The 20,498-nt window shown below is 30.9% G+C and overlaps 2 protein-coding genes across 3 annotated transcripts; one reads left to right on the plus strand and one right to left on the minus strand.

Moving 5' to 3' along the window:
- The first annotated feature begins 214 nt into the window (after nt 1–214).
- Nucleotides 215–10,349, plus strand: LOC111413835 (Cystathionine gamma-lyase). Of its 2 annotated transcripts, XM_023044947.2 has the most exons (7): nt 215–425; nt 546–628; nt 4,544–4,707; nt 4,765–5,052; nt 5,128–5,392; nt 9,619–9,946; nt 10,006–10,349. In XM_023044947.2, exons 3-7 carry the CDS (start codon nt 4,552–4,554, stop codon nt 10,145–10,147), a joined length of 1,179 nt encoding a protein of 392 aa, XP_022900715.1. In that variant the 5' UTR covers nt 215–425; nt 546–628; nt 4,544–4,551; the 3' UTR covers nt 10,148–10,349. The 2 variants fall into 2 exon arrangements, with proteins under 2 accessions (XP_022900715.1, XP_022900714.1); XM_023044946.2 differs by lacking the exon at nt 215–425 and having other exon boundaries at nt 432–628.
- On the minus strand, nt 10,321–20,206 carry LOC111413840 (deubiquitinase MYSM1-like). Its single transcript, XM_023044958.2, has 9 exons — nt 19,986–20,206; nt 19,424–19,931; nt 18,955–19,374; nt 14,586–14,954; nt 14,375–14,531; nt 14,168–14,319; nt 13,967–14,119; nt 13,290–13,907; nt 10,321–10,607 (listed from the first exon to the last, which is right to left on the minus strand). The coding sequence occupies exons 1-9, from the start codon at nt 20,057–20,059 to the stop codon at nt 10,500–10,502; spliced, it is 2,559 nt and encodes an 852-aa protein (XP_022900726.2). The 5' UTR covers nt 20,060–20,206; the 3' UTR covers nt 10,321–10,499.
- Between the last annotated feature and the right edge of the window lie 292 nt (nt 20,207–20,498).

Here is a 20,498-nt window from a genome sequence, read left to right on the forward strand (position 1 = left end):
TTATTTTTGATTTTTGGAGGGAAGTTAATGTTCGATTAGGTGTAAATATTAATAATTATTTTTATCAATTAATAAAGAATTTAATTGTAAATTTTAAAATTATTTAATTATGATGTAATTTCGTATTAAACGATGAGAGATAACATCAAATTAGATTGTTATTTAATAATTAGAATGTAGGAAATATACCGGTCAATCGAAACATTATCGATTTGAACCACTTCTGTTTATTCCGATTTATTGATTATTCACGTTAGATTGCTTTTATGATTGATAAAAAGTAAAGCGATTTCTTAGTTATATGAGTTTATCATTTCGAACGTATTTCGTCAGAAACTTTATACGTAAATTCGCGGCCAAGGCGGAGGTATTTAAAGGAGGTACGCGCTCCGCAGTGGAATCAGTCGCGTTTTAGTTTCCATTTGGTACGTATCTTTTCTACGATTATAAATTTAAGACATTAAATTAATGTTAATTAATCAACTAAGTAATAAATTAACTAAAGCTTCTTTGGCGACTTTAACTCATTTTCGATACTTTTCAAGTTTGAACGCGGCCTTGTTAACACCTAAGAAGTATTACATCAGCATTTCATCCTTAAATTACCTTACACGTCGATACAGTACCGGTAAGTATATCTTTGTAATAAAATTTTACACTTAATTAAGGTATAAATTTATTAAATTTGTTGTTAAGGAAGATTAAAAAATTTTATGTTAGAAAGGAATTTTGATTGTTTGAATTCTTCGGATTATTAGAAGAATGTGGAACATATTGGAGGCAATTATTAGATAGAAAAATGGATCGTTAAGGATCCACGTGTCTGAAATTGCTAAAAAAAGATTTTTCTTAGCCTTCAAAAAAGCTGCTATTTTTATCTACTACGAACTTTAAGTTAAATCTTTATAAGATAATGTCAAATTTAAATTTTAATGAAATGCATGAAAATATTAATGAAATAACCAGTTTTTGATAAAAACATTGATTTCTCCAAAAAATATTTTTCCAATATGTAAAATGAACAATAATAATTACATTGATAAAGCAAATTCTTAAAATTTAACAGGTCTGATTATTCAGAAACGAAATGATATTCAAATTTATGTTGATAACTGGTTATTCCTTGGAAAATTTTTTAAAAATAAAAATGTAATTCTTTTTTTTAATCTTATTTCAAATCAAAACGTGTGCTTGCATACTACAAAATGACCAGTAAGATAATTTCAAGTACTAGAACTTTGTTATCTGAGTTATTTCTATTACATTTTTTTTTCATGTTCGCCGATATGTTAATCATGATAAAAATGACGCAATATTAATTAAGCTATAGTTTTATTATAGATGTTGAAATATTAATCATGATATTTTAGTTGCTAATCGATGTTTCATAATTAACCATTTTTGAAAAGTTCGTTTTCTTAAATACATCTCATAAGGAGTATGAGATATACAAAAATTTTATTATATCGTGTTGTTTTGGTGTAGGTCTCATTTTTGTCTTAATCATTTTAACTTAATAATCTTTAACTTGATATAGGTCTATTTATTATTTGGCCGAACTTGAGACCCCGCTTTTTGAAGGGTTTTTGTCAACTTGAACGTGAACTTGTTAGTATTCGAAGATATCACCAAATTATAAAAGAATACCATCCTCCTAAAGTACTACAACTTGAACTGGATGATATTAGCGCCGAAAGTATTGCTCTATCTCTGAATCCATTGTTATCAAATGTTTTTTTTTGTCGCGAAAGCCATTATATACAACAAAATAGCGAACATGTGCTTTGTGTCTCTTACAAAAACATTAGAAAGAAGTAAATTGACGGTATACAATAAGCCTATAGAACAGGCGATGAATTGAAATATCATGGCGTTAATTTTACGAGCAGCAGGAACCTCCAAGAAGATGTTATAACTCAACACGAAAGATGATGACGGGAAGTCCATTAACAGGATACACCTTGTGGGAGCATAAAAGAAGTGAGGAGATCACAAAAGCATGATATCCATGACATTGTGAGATGGACCTGTACAAGAAAATGGGTGTGAACCTCAAAACTAAAAAGGATCGTCAAATATGGACTCCTAAGAGCAAACACCTGCAGAATACCATCCTCCTAAAGTACTGCAACTTGAACTGGATGATATTAGCGCCGAAAGTATTGGTCTAACTCTGAATACATTTTTATCAAATGTTTTTTTTTTCGCGAAAGCCATTATATACAACAAAATAGCGAACATGTGCTTTGTGTCTCTTACAAAAACATTAGAAAGAAGTAAATTGACAGTATACAATAAGACTATAGAACAGCCGATGAATTGAAATATCATGTCGTTAATTTTACGAGCAGGAACCTCCAAGAAGATGTTATAACTCAAACACGAAAGATAATGACGGTAAGTTCATTAACAGGATACACCTTGTGGGAGCATAAAAGAAATGAATAAATCATAAAGATATGCGATGTCCAGGACATTGTGAGACTTTCCAGTCAACCATAAATTTTAAAAAAATTATAATTTCACAACCGATCGCCCCATAACACCTACTAGACAAGAGAATAACACTTATATACTCCAAAAAACAGGACTTTTTGCTTCTCTTCGTCTTGAATTACAGAAATTTGTTGCAACATATATGTTACTTCATTATGTTCAGTTGAATTAAATAGTTCGTGGTTGTGTGAATAGAACAAATCAACAATCATTGTTGCCATCATATTTTGGTTACATCGTATCAAAAACAAGGTTGCGGCTGATTTTATAGTTTATCCTTCCGTATCTTAATTGGACAAATGTTTTCGGATAAGAAAATACTTGCTTGATTGAGAAAGTTTTGATTAAAATTGATAACACAGTACAAGGGAATGCTGGTGGTATCAGAACAACATCAAATTTCTAGAAGTATAGAAATGAATGCCGATGCCAGTGAGTCATTGTTTGGTGCGGAATCAGTGTAAGTGGCGTGATTAGCCCGATTTTTTTTTAAATAAGGCAGGCATCATTGTAACTGCCAACTGTTGAGCCATCTATTGGAGAAACGATTTCGGAATCTTCCGAAATTCGTCTGTGTTCAGAAACTTTTACCAAATATTTGATGTCATATTTAATCGGAACTTGTCTACATTATACTGCAATAAAATATCACTGCTGAGAAACTGAATTGATAAGGGATTTTGGTGTCCCATCCAGACTTTTGATCGAATTACCAAAAGAATACGGAAAACTTGAAGGATTGCGTCACGCAGAACTTTTTCAGATTTGGAAGATTTCAAAAAAGGGATAGATCAGTGCATGTAGCTATAAATAGTAACAATTTGAAAAAAAAGGCCTTAGATTTTACGAAGAAATCCGAGATGTTGTCGCCAGATTGATTAAAAAAAATGTGGTGATAGCAAAGTGGTAACAAATTAGAGTTGAGATAGTGACTCTTCTAACTCTCTCACCCTAGCTCTTCTTGAGTCTTTTTCTCACTCTTTTTTGCTGCGGTATTCAGTCCATTGGTTTTTTCGGAAATCTCCTCTACCATTCCTTGTACATGGTCATATTTGTTCTCGTATTAGAAGTTGAGTTGGAAGTATAAGTTTTGTAAGGCCCTTATTATAGTATGGCTTATATTTCAATGCTACAGTACTTCTCATAATTCTGTTATTGGTATATTGTCATACGCTTTAGTTAGATCTACGAATTATATATGGGTTTCTTGGTTCGTGGTGCTACTTTTTTCAATCATTTGTTTCATACAAAATATGTTATCACTGAATGATTCTTCATTGTTCTTCTTCATCCTCAATCTTTCTCTCTATCAGATCTCTAAGTATTCTACATTACAGCCTACTGAGCACAGTGGTCATTGAGATTCCTCTATAATATGAACAGATCTTCTTATTCCCCTTGCATTTGTCAGGAACTTTTTTTCCGTTCAAGCACTGAATAAATAATTGTGTTATTATTTCAAATAATTTTTCTGCTTCATTTTTCAACATCTCTGCCACTATTCCTTCTGGACCATATGATCTCCTATTTTTCAATTTTATGGCTGCCTGTCTTAGCAAGTCTTTGTTTATTTCTATGGCTTCTCCCTGCACATTTGTTGTAGTATCGCTTATAGGTCCTGGTAATGTTTTACCAATGTGTTTCTACAAACGTTCAATGTAGGATCACCTTTATCTGCTTTAATCATATTACTTATTTTCAGTTATTATCTTTAGACTTGTCTTTTTTTGTTTGTCTAGTTTTAGGAATTCAACATTTATTATTTAAGTAAATTTGAGTCGGTTTCCAGTAATAATTAGTAACCATAAAATGATAATCATTTCTGAATCATATACACGTTCATGTTTTATTGAACTGCAAAAAAATTAGTATTTAGAAACAAAAAAAATCTGATTCATAGAAACTACTTTATTTTTTCTGATACATATTTGTGACTAAGTACTGACTAATATCAAATTTTGGAATTTTTTATTAAATCCCTGATAATTAAAGTCATACGAGTGATATGAATAACACAATATTAACTTTATTGTCTTTATTGTTATAGTAGATAAAATGGCAGATAACTCAGGATACCTCCCAGACCCAAAAGGATTCTCAACCACCGCAATTCACGCAGGTCAAGACCCAGACCAATGGGATTCAATGTGTGTAGTACCACCAATCGTTCTATCAACAACTTTTAAACAGTTTGGTCCAGCCAATTTCAAAGTAATTAATATTTTTTATTTTTAACATACTTTTGTTTAATTAATTTTTAAAACATAGAAATATGAATATGGAAGAAGTGGAAATCCGTCAAGAGATGTATTGGAACAATCCCTCGCTGCATTAGAAAAAGCAAAACATGCCGTTTGCTTCGCTTCCGGTTTAGGTTCTTTAACCGCCTTAATGAGCGTTTTGTCGAATGGCGATCATATAATCTGCTGTGATGATATGTACGGTGGCAATTTCCGTTTGCTTGATAAGGTCGGACGGAAATTCGGAATTGAGTCAACATGCGTCGATACAACTAATCTGGATAATATCAAAAATGCTATTAAAGCAAACACAAAGGTATATATTTTTTATATTAAATATATTAAATTTAAAAACAAGTTTCTCCAATTAAATTATTTATGATAATTACAGATGATCTTCATAGAAAGTCCCACTAATCCTCTATTAAAAATCACCGACATTTCTGGAGTAGCTGAAATTGCCAAAAATAATAAAATACTTTTCGCTATTGATAATACTTTCTTAACACCATATTTACAACGTCCCCTTGATCTTGGAGCCGATCTTTCAACTTATTCTCTTACAAAGTACATGAACGGACATTCTGATGTTATTATGGGGGCTATCGTTACTAATAACACCGAATTAGCGCAACAGTTAAGATTTTTACAAAACGGTGAGTGCTTTTTTTTAATTTTATTTCAATATCAATATTTACACAATTTTTTTTGGGTATTTAAAATAAGATAACAATAAACACTAACATCCTATAGACTTCGCAAAGTTCTTTATCATAAAAAAAACAGTTTAAAATACGTCATAACCTTGAGAATATGTATATTTTAACATATAAATAGATTGCGGAATATTTAAAATTACACGTGATAAAAACAATGCAAAAAAATGATATTGGAGTTACTTGTTACTAAGCCTATTTAAACTTTCTTATGTTTACTATAAAATTAATCATTTTAATTAAGGAGGCCTTGTTAAGTTGTAAATTATCTATTTAAATCCTTGAAGATAATTTAAAATTTAAATGAATGATGTGGAAACTTTTGGTGGTTCGCAAAAAATTGTTTTGAAAACCCAAACCTTATTTATTATCTCTCAAACACTTTTTTTGGCGACTTTTTTTTGATGTTTACGTTTTTTCTTTACCCACGTCTATAAAAAGATATTGAAGAGAATTAAGTAATAAAATGATAGAATTAAATACAATCATAGAGGTGACACTTAATGACAATGGCATTGTGTTGATAATTTCAAACACAAAGGTTAATAAAAAGATTCACGTGAGGACGTCTCGATCTATTTATATAAGAAATGGGTTAAAAAATCATCTTATTATTTATATATAAATAGTTTGAATTCTTTTTTGCGTGTTCATCGATAAAATAATAAAAATAAAATAAAATAACCGAGTTTAAAAGATAATATGAGTTTATCATTATCTACAAAACGATCGAATAACTCAATAAGTAAACTCTTATTAAGGTTATAAAATAATAAAAACACTCAACTTAAAGATGTTAACAAATAGAATCAATAAACAAATTAAAAAAGTAAGCTGTTGACATTTTAATGGTATGTGGATCAAGTATTGATTTTTATCTTAACTTTATGGGATGATTAGCTTGAATATTTTAATTAGACTTAAAATAGTAAATGTAAAAAAAATATTTATGAGTATGAGTTATAAATATTATGACATGGTGGCATAAAGTGCAAAAGTTAAAGCATTCGTATTGATATATCCATCATAATATTTGCAACGCGTGCATTTTATGTTTTGCCAAATATCCTAAGAATAACTTAAGTAGACCTAATAGAAAGAGATAAAATCGAACACGTTCACAGAGTAATTTGATAACTTTACGGTCTTGTAATTTTTGATATTTGATATAACCCTTCTCAGGTGGACATGGTACCACATTTACGTTACGTTTTTGAGTCAGAAATAATGATAACGAAAAACAAGATACAAAATTATTTGAACAGAAAAAAAAAATATATATAAATATAATTAACAAGGCAAAATAAAATAATCCTTACAACTAAAATAAATAAAAAAGTATTCAAATTACAATGGCTCATGGTACAAGAACAGAAAAGGTAGCACTACCACTGTGAAAAAGACGGGGCCCAAAACAGAACCTTGAGGAACACCAGAAGAGCAGATCACAGGATCTGATAAAACAAAATAGCTTAACTGCATGAACATCCAATCCAATAAACTTCAAAACGCACAACAGGAGACTATGATCAAGGATGTCAAAGGCCTTACTGAAATCAAGTAAAATTAATACTGTGGATTTACCCTGGTCCAGAGATCTGAGTACATGATCAGTTAAATCCAGGAGCGCAGTAGCACAACTGAACTGTCTCCTGAACCCGGTTTGCTTAAGAGGCAAAATGCAATGTGTTTCCAGATAAACATTTAATTGCTCTATCATACATTTTTCTAAGATCTTTGAAAGAACCGGTAGAATTGTAATGGGATTGATAACATTAGCATCTGACAAATGAGAAGGCAACGAAATAGCGGAAGATTTCAACACGTTAAACCTTCTCAGATTTTTCCACAAACACTTAGAGTCACCGACGATTAAATTTTTTTCAAAAGTTTCTTTTTTTCTCGGCGAATAGCACCCGTTACGTAATTTCGTAGAGTCTTATAACTTATAATATTGAAAACTCTGCTGACTCCTAATCCTTTTATACTTAGCAAATGCCTCATTCCTTAGTTTAATCATTTGCCTGACATTCCAAGTGATCCATGGCAAAGCACGTTTTCTGATTACCTTAGTGATCACAGGCGCATGAAAATCAAATAAGGATAATATAGTATCATTAAAGTTTGTCATCGATTGTATTAAGATCAAGGACAGCCTCCCAATTCATCAATTGCAGATCCTAATTAAAGGCACGAACGTCAATACCACGGCGATCACGAAAACTATTAATCTATATTCTCATTTTTCTGACGAAAAAAATTGTGGTTCTTTCAAGACAAGTTGCTACATCTTGCTGGTAATGAGTATTCTCATTCATTGGCACTTGTGAGATAAAAATGATTTCCAGCATTCGAACATCGTCATTCTCAAAGAAGTATGGGCAAACATCGCACGACAAACTGTAACTTTGGCCGAATGGAGAGGTTGTTCGTGAAGTTGATGAAGGTACAAATGAGCATCACTAATCCATAAATTATCGATTATTCTGTACGGCGATGTCTAAAACAAGGTTTAGATTTCTCCTCAGATGGATTCGTTTTGATAAAAAGCAACCCAATCTCAAAGGAGTACATGAGATAAATTAGCTTTGTTTTGTGGAAAATTGCAGGTCTCGCTGCTAATTCTGGTGAATCCTATATCGGATTCGCGCAAACTATACAAGATTTTCTAATTTTACGTTGTTTATATTTCATGTTTGGGCAGATGTAAAACTACCAACGAAAGGGGAAGCACCACGAATACCCAAGGTGCTTTAGATCCTACTGATGCTACCGCAGTTTCTCGTCCAAACACCATTTCAATTGTAACTCGAAAAAAATGATTTCTGATCATAAGTGGATTGCTACTACGAACTTCAATTGCAGGCAAAATAGTTGGTTAGCGAAATTTTCTGCGTTAGTCTTTGGTTCTCAAATGTAGATTGTGTTCTTTATAAATAATGTAAGATGCTAATCCGCTGATGTCGATTATATTATAAAAGAATTCTAGAGGTCAGCGTAACGTCCTTCTTTTGACAGTATACTCACCCAATCCATACCTTTAGTTTTTTTTATAGTACTTGATTATCTCAGGTTTAGCTGCATCTATGATACCTTATTCTTTTTTGGCACGTACCAATGTACTGTTGTATCCCGAATATGTATAAGCAAAACTAGTCCAGTAAGATGGTCTTTCTTTAGCTCCATCTTATTGCTTAGCAGATTTTTTTATTACTGTACCAGTCAGTGCCATATGGAAAGAGTTCAAGACCTTTCCTAATTCGAAATTTGAAGAAATTATCAGTTGTCACATTTCTTTCCGACCCCTTATAAGAATTTACTGAGTTTCCACATATCATCTCGATTCTGCTTATTGCCTCTGCCCAAAAAAACCGTCAAAATCAATTTCTTAAAAATATTAGGAATCCTTTGGATCAAATTATTGTTGTAAGCTTCACAAAGTCTATTAGCCTTCCGATTTCTTTCTCGTAATATAATGTCAGATATGTTTGGAGACTTTATTAACTTGACAAACGAGTTACTGACTATTAGAGGACATTTTGCCTTAAAATATTACAAGATCTTGTTTGGCTACTTGATGGTGGATTAGTATGCCACTCTGTTCCGTCCTTCGCTATCAAAATATCAGCAACACCTTGATATTTATCTTCAATACTTTCGTCAGAATCGTATTTTGCTTCTTCCTCTCTTACCAGTTACTGATCACTGTCTTATTCTTCTGTGGTAGACATTTATGCTAATGGTAAATACATCTCGTCATCAAATGCAATATATGTTAGTGAGAGCAACAATTAAATAAAGAGAAATAGCTTTAAACGAGTTAAATCTTATCCTTCTATCATCAAACTTCTTACTTATGGGGTAACTTTGGCAACAGAAGCGTCCTATTTACAATTTGTTTGTTTAAAGTATGCTTTCTGAAATCTTTTTATAAAAATAACTTATTTAATTTTAAATCTACATGTATAATATCGTGAAGGTACAATTGTACTTTAGCCGCCTTTTAACGCTGTAAAATTGTGACGTCCAACGAATCATAAACATATTCCATTCATCTAAGGTCAACGACATTAATTTTATTTAAATAGATAAAACTATAAACAATATTTAGATAAACTAAATTTATCTAATTTTTACTTTTTCTAATTTATTAATTTCTTTTAAAGCAATGGGAATAATTCCTGGTCCATTTGATTGTTCGATGGTAACGAGAAGTTTAAAAACTTTATCTCTACGCATGCAAAAGCATCGTTCTAACGCAGTTGCAGTAGCCAACTTTTTAAGCACGCACCCGAAAGTATTAAAAGTTATTCATCCAGCTTTACCGTCGCATCCACAACATGAATTGGCTAAAAGACAAACTTCTGGTCATTCAGGCGTCTTCAGTTTTTATATTGACGGCGATTTAAAAGCTTCTGAAACTTTCCTTAAAAGTATTAAGGTATTTACGCTTGCTGAAAGTTTGGGTGGATATGAAAGCTTGGCGGAATTACCGTAAGTTATTAATGTTAAAAATTGTTTGGGGTAAATAATTTTATGGCATTCTTTTTCAGGGCGATTATGACGCATGCTTCAATTCCTGCTGACGTACGTAAAGAATTGGGAATTACCGATAATTTTATTAGGATATCAGTGGGTTTGGAGGATCCTGAAGATCTGATTGGCGATTTAAAGAATGCTTTAGAAGCTATTTAATTTGTATTTATGATTTATTTTTTTACATTTTAATTATTTCTTTCTGGTATAAAGCGATCGAGATTAATTTCTTATAAATATTTTATATATACATTTTATTTTTTTAATTGAAACACTCAAAAAATAAATACAAAACACACCAATTAATATTGATTAATAAATTGATAAATCGATTTAAATAAATAAAATATATTTTATTTAATCAAGTCTTTCTTTCACCCTTAAATTATACTCTTATTTCATAAATTTGAAAATTAACCTTATCAATAAACGTAATAAATTATAAAAATATTTATGTATAAATTCAAAACAGAGTGATAATTATTTCTTCTTTTTGTGTTCTTGGGAGATATTACACCCTATTACACAATATGTTTGATAAGCCTTGCTGTACAGCATCACAGGTCATCTTATTAATGTTGGTACATTTGGCCAAATGCATTTTGATACTAGAAATGAACTAAAAAGAAACATTAATATTAATAAGTCTTAAACGCCATAGAAACGATACAATTAATAAATTAAAATTATCACTCTTATCTTATTTTTCAACAAATTGATGCTAATTAAATTATTATAAACAGTTTCAGTAAATTGAGAAGAACCGTGTTGCTAATGAAAATTAATTAAAAATGATAAATTTTTAAATCAATAATTATTGTTAATTATAAGAAATGAATACTCATGTATCTAATAATAAAACACTTTATGTAATAAAATTTGCATCATATCACGTTATTTTCGAGTTATGATCAGAATAATTAAGCAAGGACCTTTCCCAGCGTTATTTTTAACGATTTCGCGTTGTTAGTTTAATTTTATCATTATTGGTAACAGCATTTCAGATAAAATTAAACAATATCGTTTAAAAACATTTTGAAATATGCTGACGTATTAAAAATTATTGCAAACTTGAATACGAAGCTAAAGAATATTGGCTCAAATTATTTTGCAATCTGGACAGTTACCAGAAAGGCTTTTACGTTTATTTCTTAATAAAGTCCAACAAATCGCCAGGTTTACAGATTTTGTTATGCACAGCCGTAGTTTTTAAACGCTGCAACCTGCTTCAAAAGTTTCAAACTTTGCAGATTCGGCTTGTCAAATATATCGCATAAATAAGCTTGTTTTTAGCAAATCTTATCGAAAAATGTGGCTGTGATAACTAGTGGTGTAGCAGGGCAATATATGCAAAATCCGTGCATAGTGTATTGAAAAATCTAGTATAATATTCAATTATGAGCTAAATTGATGGTAATCCTTCTTAGGTTTTGCATATAGTGTCGAATCACGTAGCTTTTACATCACTAAAGGACTCAAGCAGGGATGCTGCCTATCCACATCCTTGTTCAAAATATATCTAGAGCAAAAACTAACATAGTGGAAAAGAAAAGGTAAATGCACTATGTTTAGCTGATGACCAAGTAATAAGGAGGTCATAGAGGAATACAGTGAATGGGGCCTGGACACTGATATACAAAAAATAGCGTATATGTACGTGGAAGGACAGCAGTAGAAGCTTGACTTAAACGATGGGAAGTGCATAAAATATATCAGCAAGTATACTTTTTTTTCTATCTTATGCATAGCACAATTGTAACACCTAGTAAATACATACTAATTAGTTACTTATTTTTAACACCAAATTAAACTAGATAATGTTTTGCAACTTTTCCCAGTGGTCCAGTCTACTTATGCTGTAAAAAGCGCAGCATAAGAAGACCACCCAGGAGATGGGTTGATGATATAAAAAAAAAGCTGGGAAGAAGCTAAACGAGACATATGTTCAGAAGTGGATGACTAAATGCTGGGAAAGAAGAAGAAGAAATCGCACAAGGTTTGTGGTGTACACAAACAAAAGATTTTTAAGGGCTGGATTTGTGGAGCGCTTTAAAATGCATATGTCTAAAGATTAAAAAAAAATGAGAGGAGAGCACAACATAATAACAGATGATATTAATGTCTTGATCACAAACCAGTATCTAACCAAGACATACATTAAAAGATAACGGACAAAACGCTTGGCGGATGACAGTAGGGTGACAAAGGCAAAGAAAAATCGCATATAGCATAAAAGACTGATGATAAATAACTAAACTAATTATAAAGTGTGAATGAAAGCATACGCCGATTTCAATATATCTGCGCAGATTTTTCTCCTTAAGGTGCATTCTTCAAAGAACATAAAATTAATACCTCAAGAACGATGAAAAGAATTTTTATTAGTTATTCGATGCAACTAGTTTCGTAAAGATATTTCACTTCCGTCAAAGAGGTTTTTGACGAAGATCAATCATATTAAGCATGTAGAGGGATTCAGTGCACAGACGAGAGAAACGAAGACTTCTTCACTTGACGTTGTGAGGAATTGAAATGTTTTTGCCAAATTAGTTGCACCAATATAACTAATAAAAAATTCTTTAAATAAAAAACCTTAAATCAAGAATAGCTATGTCTTCATAGAAGATTGGCTACAACTTTGGCAAATCGTTCTCGACACATCTCGGCAATCTCCGTGTACCAATGGTTGCATACTGTTCTAGCGACTGTAAAATGATTCACTTCTCCAACAGCGTATTCCTATCTACGTGAGAATGCAAATGCTGTTATCAGAGACAACTTTGGGTTGGGATCGCTCTGGGCTCCATTTCTTTCTGTCTGTCAGGAAGTTTCTTTGATGTGGGTTTTTGCTTCTTTTGCCCAATTCGCCCATTCTATCGACATGATGTTTCCCGCGCCTTCCTGCGCTCGCATGACCTTGGCATACAACTCTCTCATCTGTAGTAGAGTCACAGCATGGTCATAGGACACAGATACCTTACTAACTAATTTAGTGATTAAAATATGTATTAGGTTTGCTCCAACCACAATTTTAATTGTTAATTGATAACCAGAAGCAAACAGTTGAAAAATACTGTTCCAACGAAAGACTTAACTGATTCCTAACGTTTAATTAAGTGTTCTAACAACAATCAAATTCATTCACTGGTATAACATAACATATTTCTTAAAGAGATAACAAGTCTATTTAGACATTTTAGTTTTTTAAAACACAAAATTTGTTTTAACACTGTTGATGCGCAAGAGAAAGTCATGCATTTTCTATAGGTACATAAAAACACTTGAATAAATATTCTCTTACCTTATCCAAATAAGTAATTGAAGTATCATGAAAATAAGGTTTTAAAAAATCCACCCGACTCGATCCATTTCCAAAAGAATCCGAATTAAACACCGCCCAAGCATAATTCAACATCTCCTCAACATCCAACCTTTCATAATCAATATCCACTTTTAATTTGTAAGGGACGAATTGATCATCAAAATTTTCTTTCTTTCCAACAATCATGCATCGAAACGGTGATGCTATAAGAGCTCCATGAGAACTAAAAGGCGACATAATAACACCAACGCATGGTTTATCTTCACCAAAACATTGCTGTATGGAAAATTGGGTATCAATATCCTGTTGAGATGGCTCTGGGGCGAAAGTGGGATGCGAATGGAACCAGCCTAACACATCCATGTGATCGCGATGGATATTTTCGGCGGCTTTCGCTTGAGAAACTGGACACATATCACAATGGGTAGATGAAGAAGGTGCTAAATTTTTGCATGGTTCGTAACGAAGGATTTTTAAAGTTTTTTTGGTAGGGTTCCAACGACCTCCAACTAATCCCATTATTTCCGAAAGCGATGAATGGGAATGTAAGTCCATTAAAATTAAGTTGGATAATGTTATTGTTACTTGGTATTCTTGCTAAATGGATTTAAAAAAATGTTAGAATTGTTTTGTGTGGATTTTAATTTGGAAGTTACCGGATTATTTTCCGTAAATGGTCGACAATAAATTAAGCGAATAATAGGTTTTTTAATGTAGTGTTTCTTTTGGATAGGATCTTCATTGACGACCGTTGTGTTTATTACTTCTCCTTTATCATCATGTTGTAAAGTATATCCACCTTCACCATCCTAAATAGAAATCAATAAAAATTATGACAGAAAGAAATTAAAACTTACATTAACAAATTTCTTTTTATTCCTATTTCGATAATAATTATCTAATTTTTGGGGCACAACAAAATTATTTTCAACTTCCCGATTTGTATCTTTTGGAAGATTCACAGCTGTTAAAACCATCTCATATAATGGTCTAACATAACTTGTTTGAGCTACAAAAATAAACCATCAATTTAATTATTTTTAATTTTTTTTTTTTATTCTTACGACATTTAAAATTAATAGCTCCAATTTGTTCCAAAAACTGATGAACCCTACTTATACAATTCACATCTCCACATTGTTTTAAACCTTGCCTAATTGAAGTTTTTGTTACATAACAGGGTTTTGAAGTTTTCCAAACGTTTAATATGTGGTTTCTAATCTAAATCAAAAAGTATTGTTATAAATTAAAAAGTAATATTTATTTTTTTAGTACTTTAAGATATCTTGAAGGTGTTTTTGTTGATCTTCCTTCAAAAAATTCAAAATGTATAAATCTCTCTAAATTAGTAATTGTTGATTCATCAATAAAAAATTCGGATGAAGGAAATTCCATTTTCATTAATGCATTAACATCATCTTCATTTAGAGTACTTAAATCAGGAATTCTTTTTTTAATATTTTCTTCTTTGTTTGCATCAAATTCGACATCTTTTTTTGGTTCTTGTCTCTCTATGGGAAAACTTAATTCTTTTTCTTTCTTTTTAACTTGCTCTATTTCTTCTTTCTTTTCATCCTCTTCGCTATCTTCCACGTCTATTTCAATATCCGAATCGGATTCATTCCCTTCTTTTTTAATTTTAATCTAAAATTATTATTAATTATTTTCGAGTACAAATTAATAGTATTCGACCGAAATTTTTTGGAAGATGAGGCGCTATTCACAAATATAATTTAAAAAGTGAAAAATATTTTAGAACGTCGTTAAACCAAACACGTATGACAAAGTAAAGATCAAGGACATGAATTTGGTTGATAAATGTGCACTAGAGATATATGGTCAAATCCAAGTAAAACCTACTCTTTATTAAGCTTTACAGGACATTTTATTATAGGTTCACAAAGATTGAAAGTGATATTGGGCGCAACAATATTAAATCAGGACCATACCGGCGCTTATATTGAACAAAAAGTAACTGAAATGGTGAACGACTGAAATATTAGCAAGAATCTGTTCCTAATTATACGTGATAATGCAGCCAATATGGTATGTGCTATGAGAACGCAATATCAATCCCTAGGCTGTGTGGCGCATACTCTACAATTAGTCATAAAAGATATTTTGTTTGAAAATGAGCGGAACAAAATTTTAGTATAAAACTGTGTTTAGTGCAACATTGTTTGCTACAAGACATAGAAATCAGATGGAATAGCACTCACTTAATGCTGTAGCGACTTGTAGAGCAAAGAGCAATAAATCTCTATGCTGGACATATCCTCTGATAGTGCCTTATAAATTAAAGCACTGTACTAAACAATAAACTACAACTTCAAGACGAAAACGAAAATGAAGACATTACTGAAGTAAAAAAGAAAACTATATGAATTTTTAAATGAACGATTTGATTATGCGAAAGGAAATTCTTTTCTTATAACATCTACGTTACTCGACCCAAGATTTAAATCCAAATATGTACCTGATTTCTGCAGATGTAGATATTGCCATGACCGAAATGAGAAACTTTTTAAACCACATAAAGGAAAAAGTTAAAAGAAAAGGAAGGCAGTTTATGGGAAACTCATGACTAGGGCACGGAACTTTTGTAACAATACGATTTCCCCCCTCCACTCGTTCTCAGCAGAAAATTTCATACAAAAGTTCTAAATTAAATTCTAAAACGATTTTCTCAATAAAAAATATATAAAAATATATATATAAACATTTTTTTTAGGCTATGTTCTTAATTATTGATCAAATCAAAAATTTGTATTAACAATATTTGTTTAGAATTACTTCACGAACAGTGTTTGTTAATACAATTTTTTGCTAACTTGAAATTTTAATTTCCCTCTGAATAATATGCTAACAAAATTAATTATCTCAACAATTATTGTTTTTATTAAAAAATGTTTTAAATAAAATTTGTTTCAATTTCGATTTTGAATCAATTATCTTAATAAAAAATTTTTACTTCTCTATTAATTAAGCATCTAAGTATAATTATGTATAAAAACGGAAAAATTATTATTTCGAGGTTATCCCCTTAATTATTGATTAAATAAAAAAAAAATGTTGACAAAGTTTGTTTAGAATTGTTTCAGGAACAATTTTTGTTAACACAATTTTTTTCTAACTTGAAATTTTAATTTCCCACTGAACAGTATGCTACAAAAATTAATATTTTTGAGGTTATATCCTTATTGTTGATTTAATCAAAAAATGTTGTTAACAAAATTTGTTTAGAATTACTTCAGGAACAGTGTTTGTTAATACAATTTTTTGCTAACTTGAAATTTTAATTTCCCTCTGAATAGTATGCTATCAAAATTAATTATCTCAACAATTATTGTTTTTATTAAAAAATGTTTTAAATAAAATTTGTTTCAATTTCGTTTCTGAATCAATTATCTTAATAAAAAATTTTTACATCTCTATTAATTAAGCATCTAACAATAAGTATAATCAAGATTTTCTGAGAACGAGTGGAGGGGGGAAATCGTATCGTTTTGTTACAAAAGTTCCGTGCCCTGCTCATGACAAAACACCTGCTCACGACATTCACGATGCAAAAATCGAAACAGAATATTGTAAAAATACAGTGCTATCACCAGAAGATATACTGGAGAAAACCTTTAAATGCTATCTTTTTGAACCAAGACATCAGCGGAATGCCGTTATATACTCATATTGGGATTCCCCGTACATAATCTTGCGAAAAAGTGCATTAAAATATTTCTCTTCGCCGCCTACCGGTGCCTAGTGCAGATCGGCGATGTAATCTACATGGCAAAAATGCAGAAAAATTGCTATTTTTAGCATACAACATAAGGTTGTTTAATCATGAATATTGAATCAATATTTTTTTTTGCTGGAGTACCTATTTTTTATATTAGTAGAGTATTATTTATTTTAAATTATTTGTTTCTATCTTGTTATTTTCTACATTTATAGACATATTTTTGAAAATGTTGATCTTTAGGTACTATGGTCAGAAATCTTCATAATTTAATAGTGCTTAGTAAAAGTTATTAGTTTTGCAAAAAAAAATTAGTTTGATTGAGTTAAGGTTGAAAAAATTTGTTTATTAAGTTTGACACAAGATTTCTAAAAAAAGGAGTAGTAAAACATCTTTGGCAAGTTATTTTAAAAGATGGCCTGTTTAGTCAAGATTCCAGAATGGTGTTACACTTGCCATTTTTCTTTTCAAAAAAAATTTTATTGCCTGTTTTTCTACAAAGAAAACGCGTTATTTAAAAAATTTATACTTTGTTCTTTGTATTTCCTCCAAAATAATTCAATATCTACAGAGAAATGTGGTTTCAACAAGATGGTTGCCCTTAAATCCCTATGATTTTTTTATTAGGATTGCATAAAAGAAACAGTGTATTAAAAACCGATTGAAAATCTTGACGAACTGCGCCATAATATTTATACAGCAGCAGAAGAAATAAACGTAATTCGCGTTTTTATGCTTTTTTTTTAACAAAAATAAAATAAATTTTGACGATGTAGGGAAATAGGTATGTAGCAGTTGGTAACAACGTAAAACTTGAAAATAAAAATTTGAATTGACAATTAGAAATTGTCAAAACACAAAATGTATTCACCTGAAAGAAATTTTTGATATACACCACCCAAATAAGAGAAATTGCTCAGAGTTCAATGTCTTCATCACTGTGAACCTTGTATTCGATGCTAAGAACGTGTTTAAACGTCCACAGACAAAAATTGTCACATTGACAACTAGAAAAATTAATGACCCAATGTTACCAACTTGAACTGGTTGCATAAAATGTAAAATGTAGATTTCTTGCTCTTTTTTGCTCTACAAGTCGCTGTAGCATTAAATAGGTGCTATTCCACCTGATTTCTATGTTTATCTTGATGAGAACTATAAATGGGTAAAATATCCGAACACAATTTTTAAACACCCGGTATAGTAACATAAGGAATACATTATTAAAAAAAACACTATTAAATTGCGAACATTTCTGACCGTATTTGACGATTTTTAACATTTTCAAAAATATGTCTATTACCACTCAACTAAGAGACCACCATTTCAGATATGAAAAATTACTCATTGTCTTAATAAAAAATCTGAAATAACTGGTTGCCATGATAACGCATGGCTACTGCTATTTTTCTACCTCAAATAAATGGAAAATCATGAAACTTTAAGGCAATTTTTCTCGAAAATTTACTTATGTAACTAATATTAATTTTGGCTATATCAAATTCAGAAAAACATCCTCTATCATATTCCATAATAAAAATTGGGGATTGCTATTTGAAAAAAATAGCGATGACGTCATAACAAGTTTAAAAATGTCGGGAAAAATTTAAATCCTTAGACCCCTCTCATCGTCAGCGATTTTTCTATAAATCGTTTTTAATTGTTTTAACGAATTTATCCGTTATTTTTGGGAAGCACTGTATATACACTGTGTTAATTAATTATCCTACCCAATATCATCATTGCAAGTATGCAACCAATATCACAGTATACTCGATTTGCGTATTGCAATACCAATACTGTGATATTGGTTGCATACTATTAAAGAAAAGTTTCGGCCGAAACTACGACCGCGACCGAATTTCGGTACAAAATTGAGTTTAAGTCGGACACTACAAATTAACTTACAACTTCCTCTCCATTACAAACAGGTACCGATAATCCATTTCCAGTAACAATTTCTATATCACTTATAGAAGCCTCAGATGTTAAACTGTTTTCTGTATCAGATCTGGTAGATTTCCTACTAGTCCTAATTTTTTTTACCCCAACAGCAACATTTTTAGGTACTATTACTTTTGTCTTGAATTTGAATTTAACCTTTTTATCATTTTTTTCTTTTTTACTTCGATCTGATTTTGTTTTATTTTTTTCTTTCAGACTATTATTGTTAGGAATAATGTAATTTTTTTTTAAAAGTGAATGTCCACTGGGAATATCTTTATAATTTATATTTAATTTCGAGTATTTTTTCTTAGGTTTTGTGATTTTAACGGTAGGATTTGCTGTACTTACAGCTGCAATAACTTCCTCTATACTAGCAGGTATCTAAAAGATTTAAAATAAAAGTTTGGTTCAAACTAAAAATTTGTTTTACCTCATTTTCTGTTAAAACTTCTTTATTTTCTACAATTTCCATATCATTTCCATTGTCTATAATGCTTTCTTCAAGACATTCTAATATAATCTCATCCTTTAATCCAGTTGATTCCAAATAAAAACGTTTCAAATAACTTTTGACTTCCCCAGGACTTTTTGAACCAATAAACTGAGATAACCTCACATGGCTTTTTCCAAAAATTTCAATCCCCCTCTTTAATAAATCCTTCTCTTTTTCCGTCCATCCACTTTTATCAATAACTGAATTTTCAATAACAATTTGTTGTGCATCGGATTTTACAGGTAAATCAACATCTTCCAAGCTGGTATTCATCAAATTCGAAGACTCACTATTATTATACCAACAAGCTGGGTTTGTGCTTGGTTTATCCAGTAACCATTGAGGATGAATTGTGTAATCGCACTTTAATAACTCCGTATTTTGCGACACCAAAAGATCATCGCATTTAAGTAATTCATCCGAGTTATTAGTTGCATTGTTGAATCTTTAAGAAAGTTAAACTATTAATTATTTTTTCTTTAGATTTGAATTTACTTACATAGAGTCATTGTTGGACATAAAACTATCCAAACTGCAATCACCTAATATATCTATTTCATCCTCTTCAGCCATTTATAATTACTTTAACTTTATAAAAGTACACATAACCTCAACGTCATTATTGCGTTCCTCCAAGGTTTATAGAACATAAGGTTACCTCATTCCCTATGCCTCTGTAGTATCGATTATTACCCCGCAAATTGACGTCACTGGTTCGATACAGTCAAAATAAAAGATAGCCTATACGTGCCTATACTGTGGTACAGTCTATATAAAATATTTAAATCTCGCATCGTGTTGTGTTGTTCATAGAACCAGCTACGTCACTGACTCACCTTGCCTCTCAGAGGAGGAGAATCGGTATTGGGTAACCTTATGTTCTATAGACCTTGGCGTTCCTCTTACCGCGTAATTGAAAATAATTACGGAAGATGGCGTTGGCTATAAAATTTTAATTCCATAATGTATAAATTTTAAAAAGGAAACTGTTAATTATCACACAAAAAAGTGG

This window comes from Onthophagus taurus, chromosome 2, assembly GCF_036711975.1.
Source record: "Onthophagus taurus isolate NC chromosome 2, IU_Otau_3.0, whole genome shotgun sequence".
NCBI classification, from domain to species: Eukaryota; Metazoa; Arthropoda; class Insecta; order Coleoptera; family Scarabaeidae; genus Onthophagus; species Onthophagus taurus.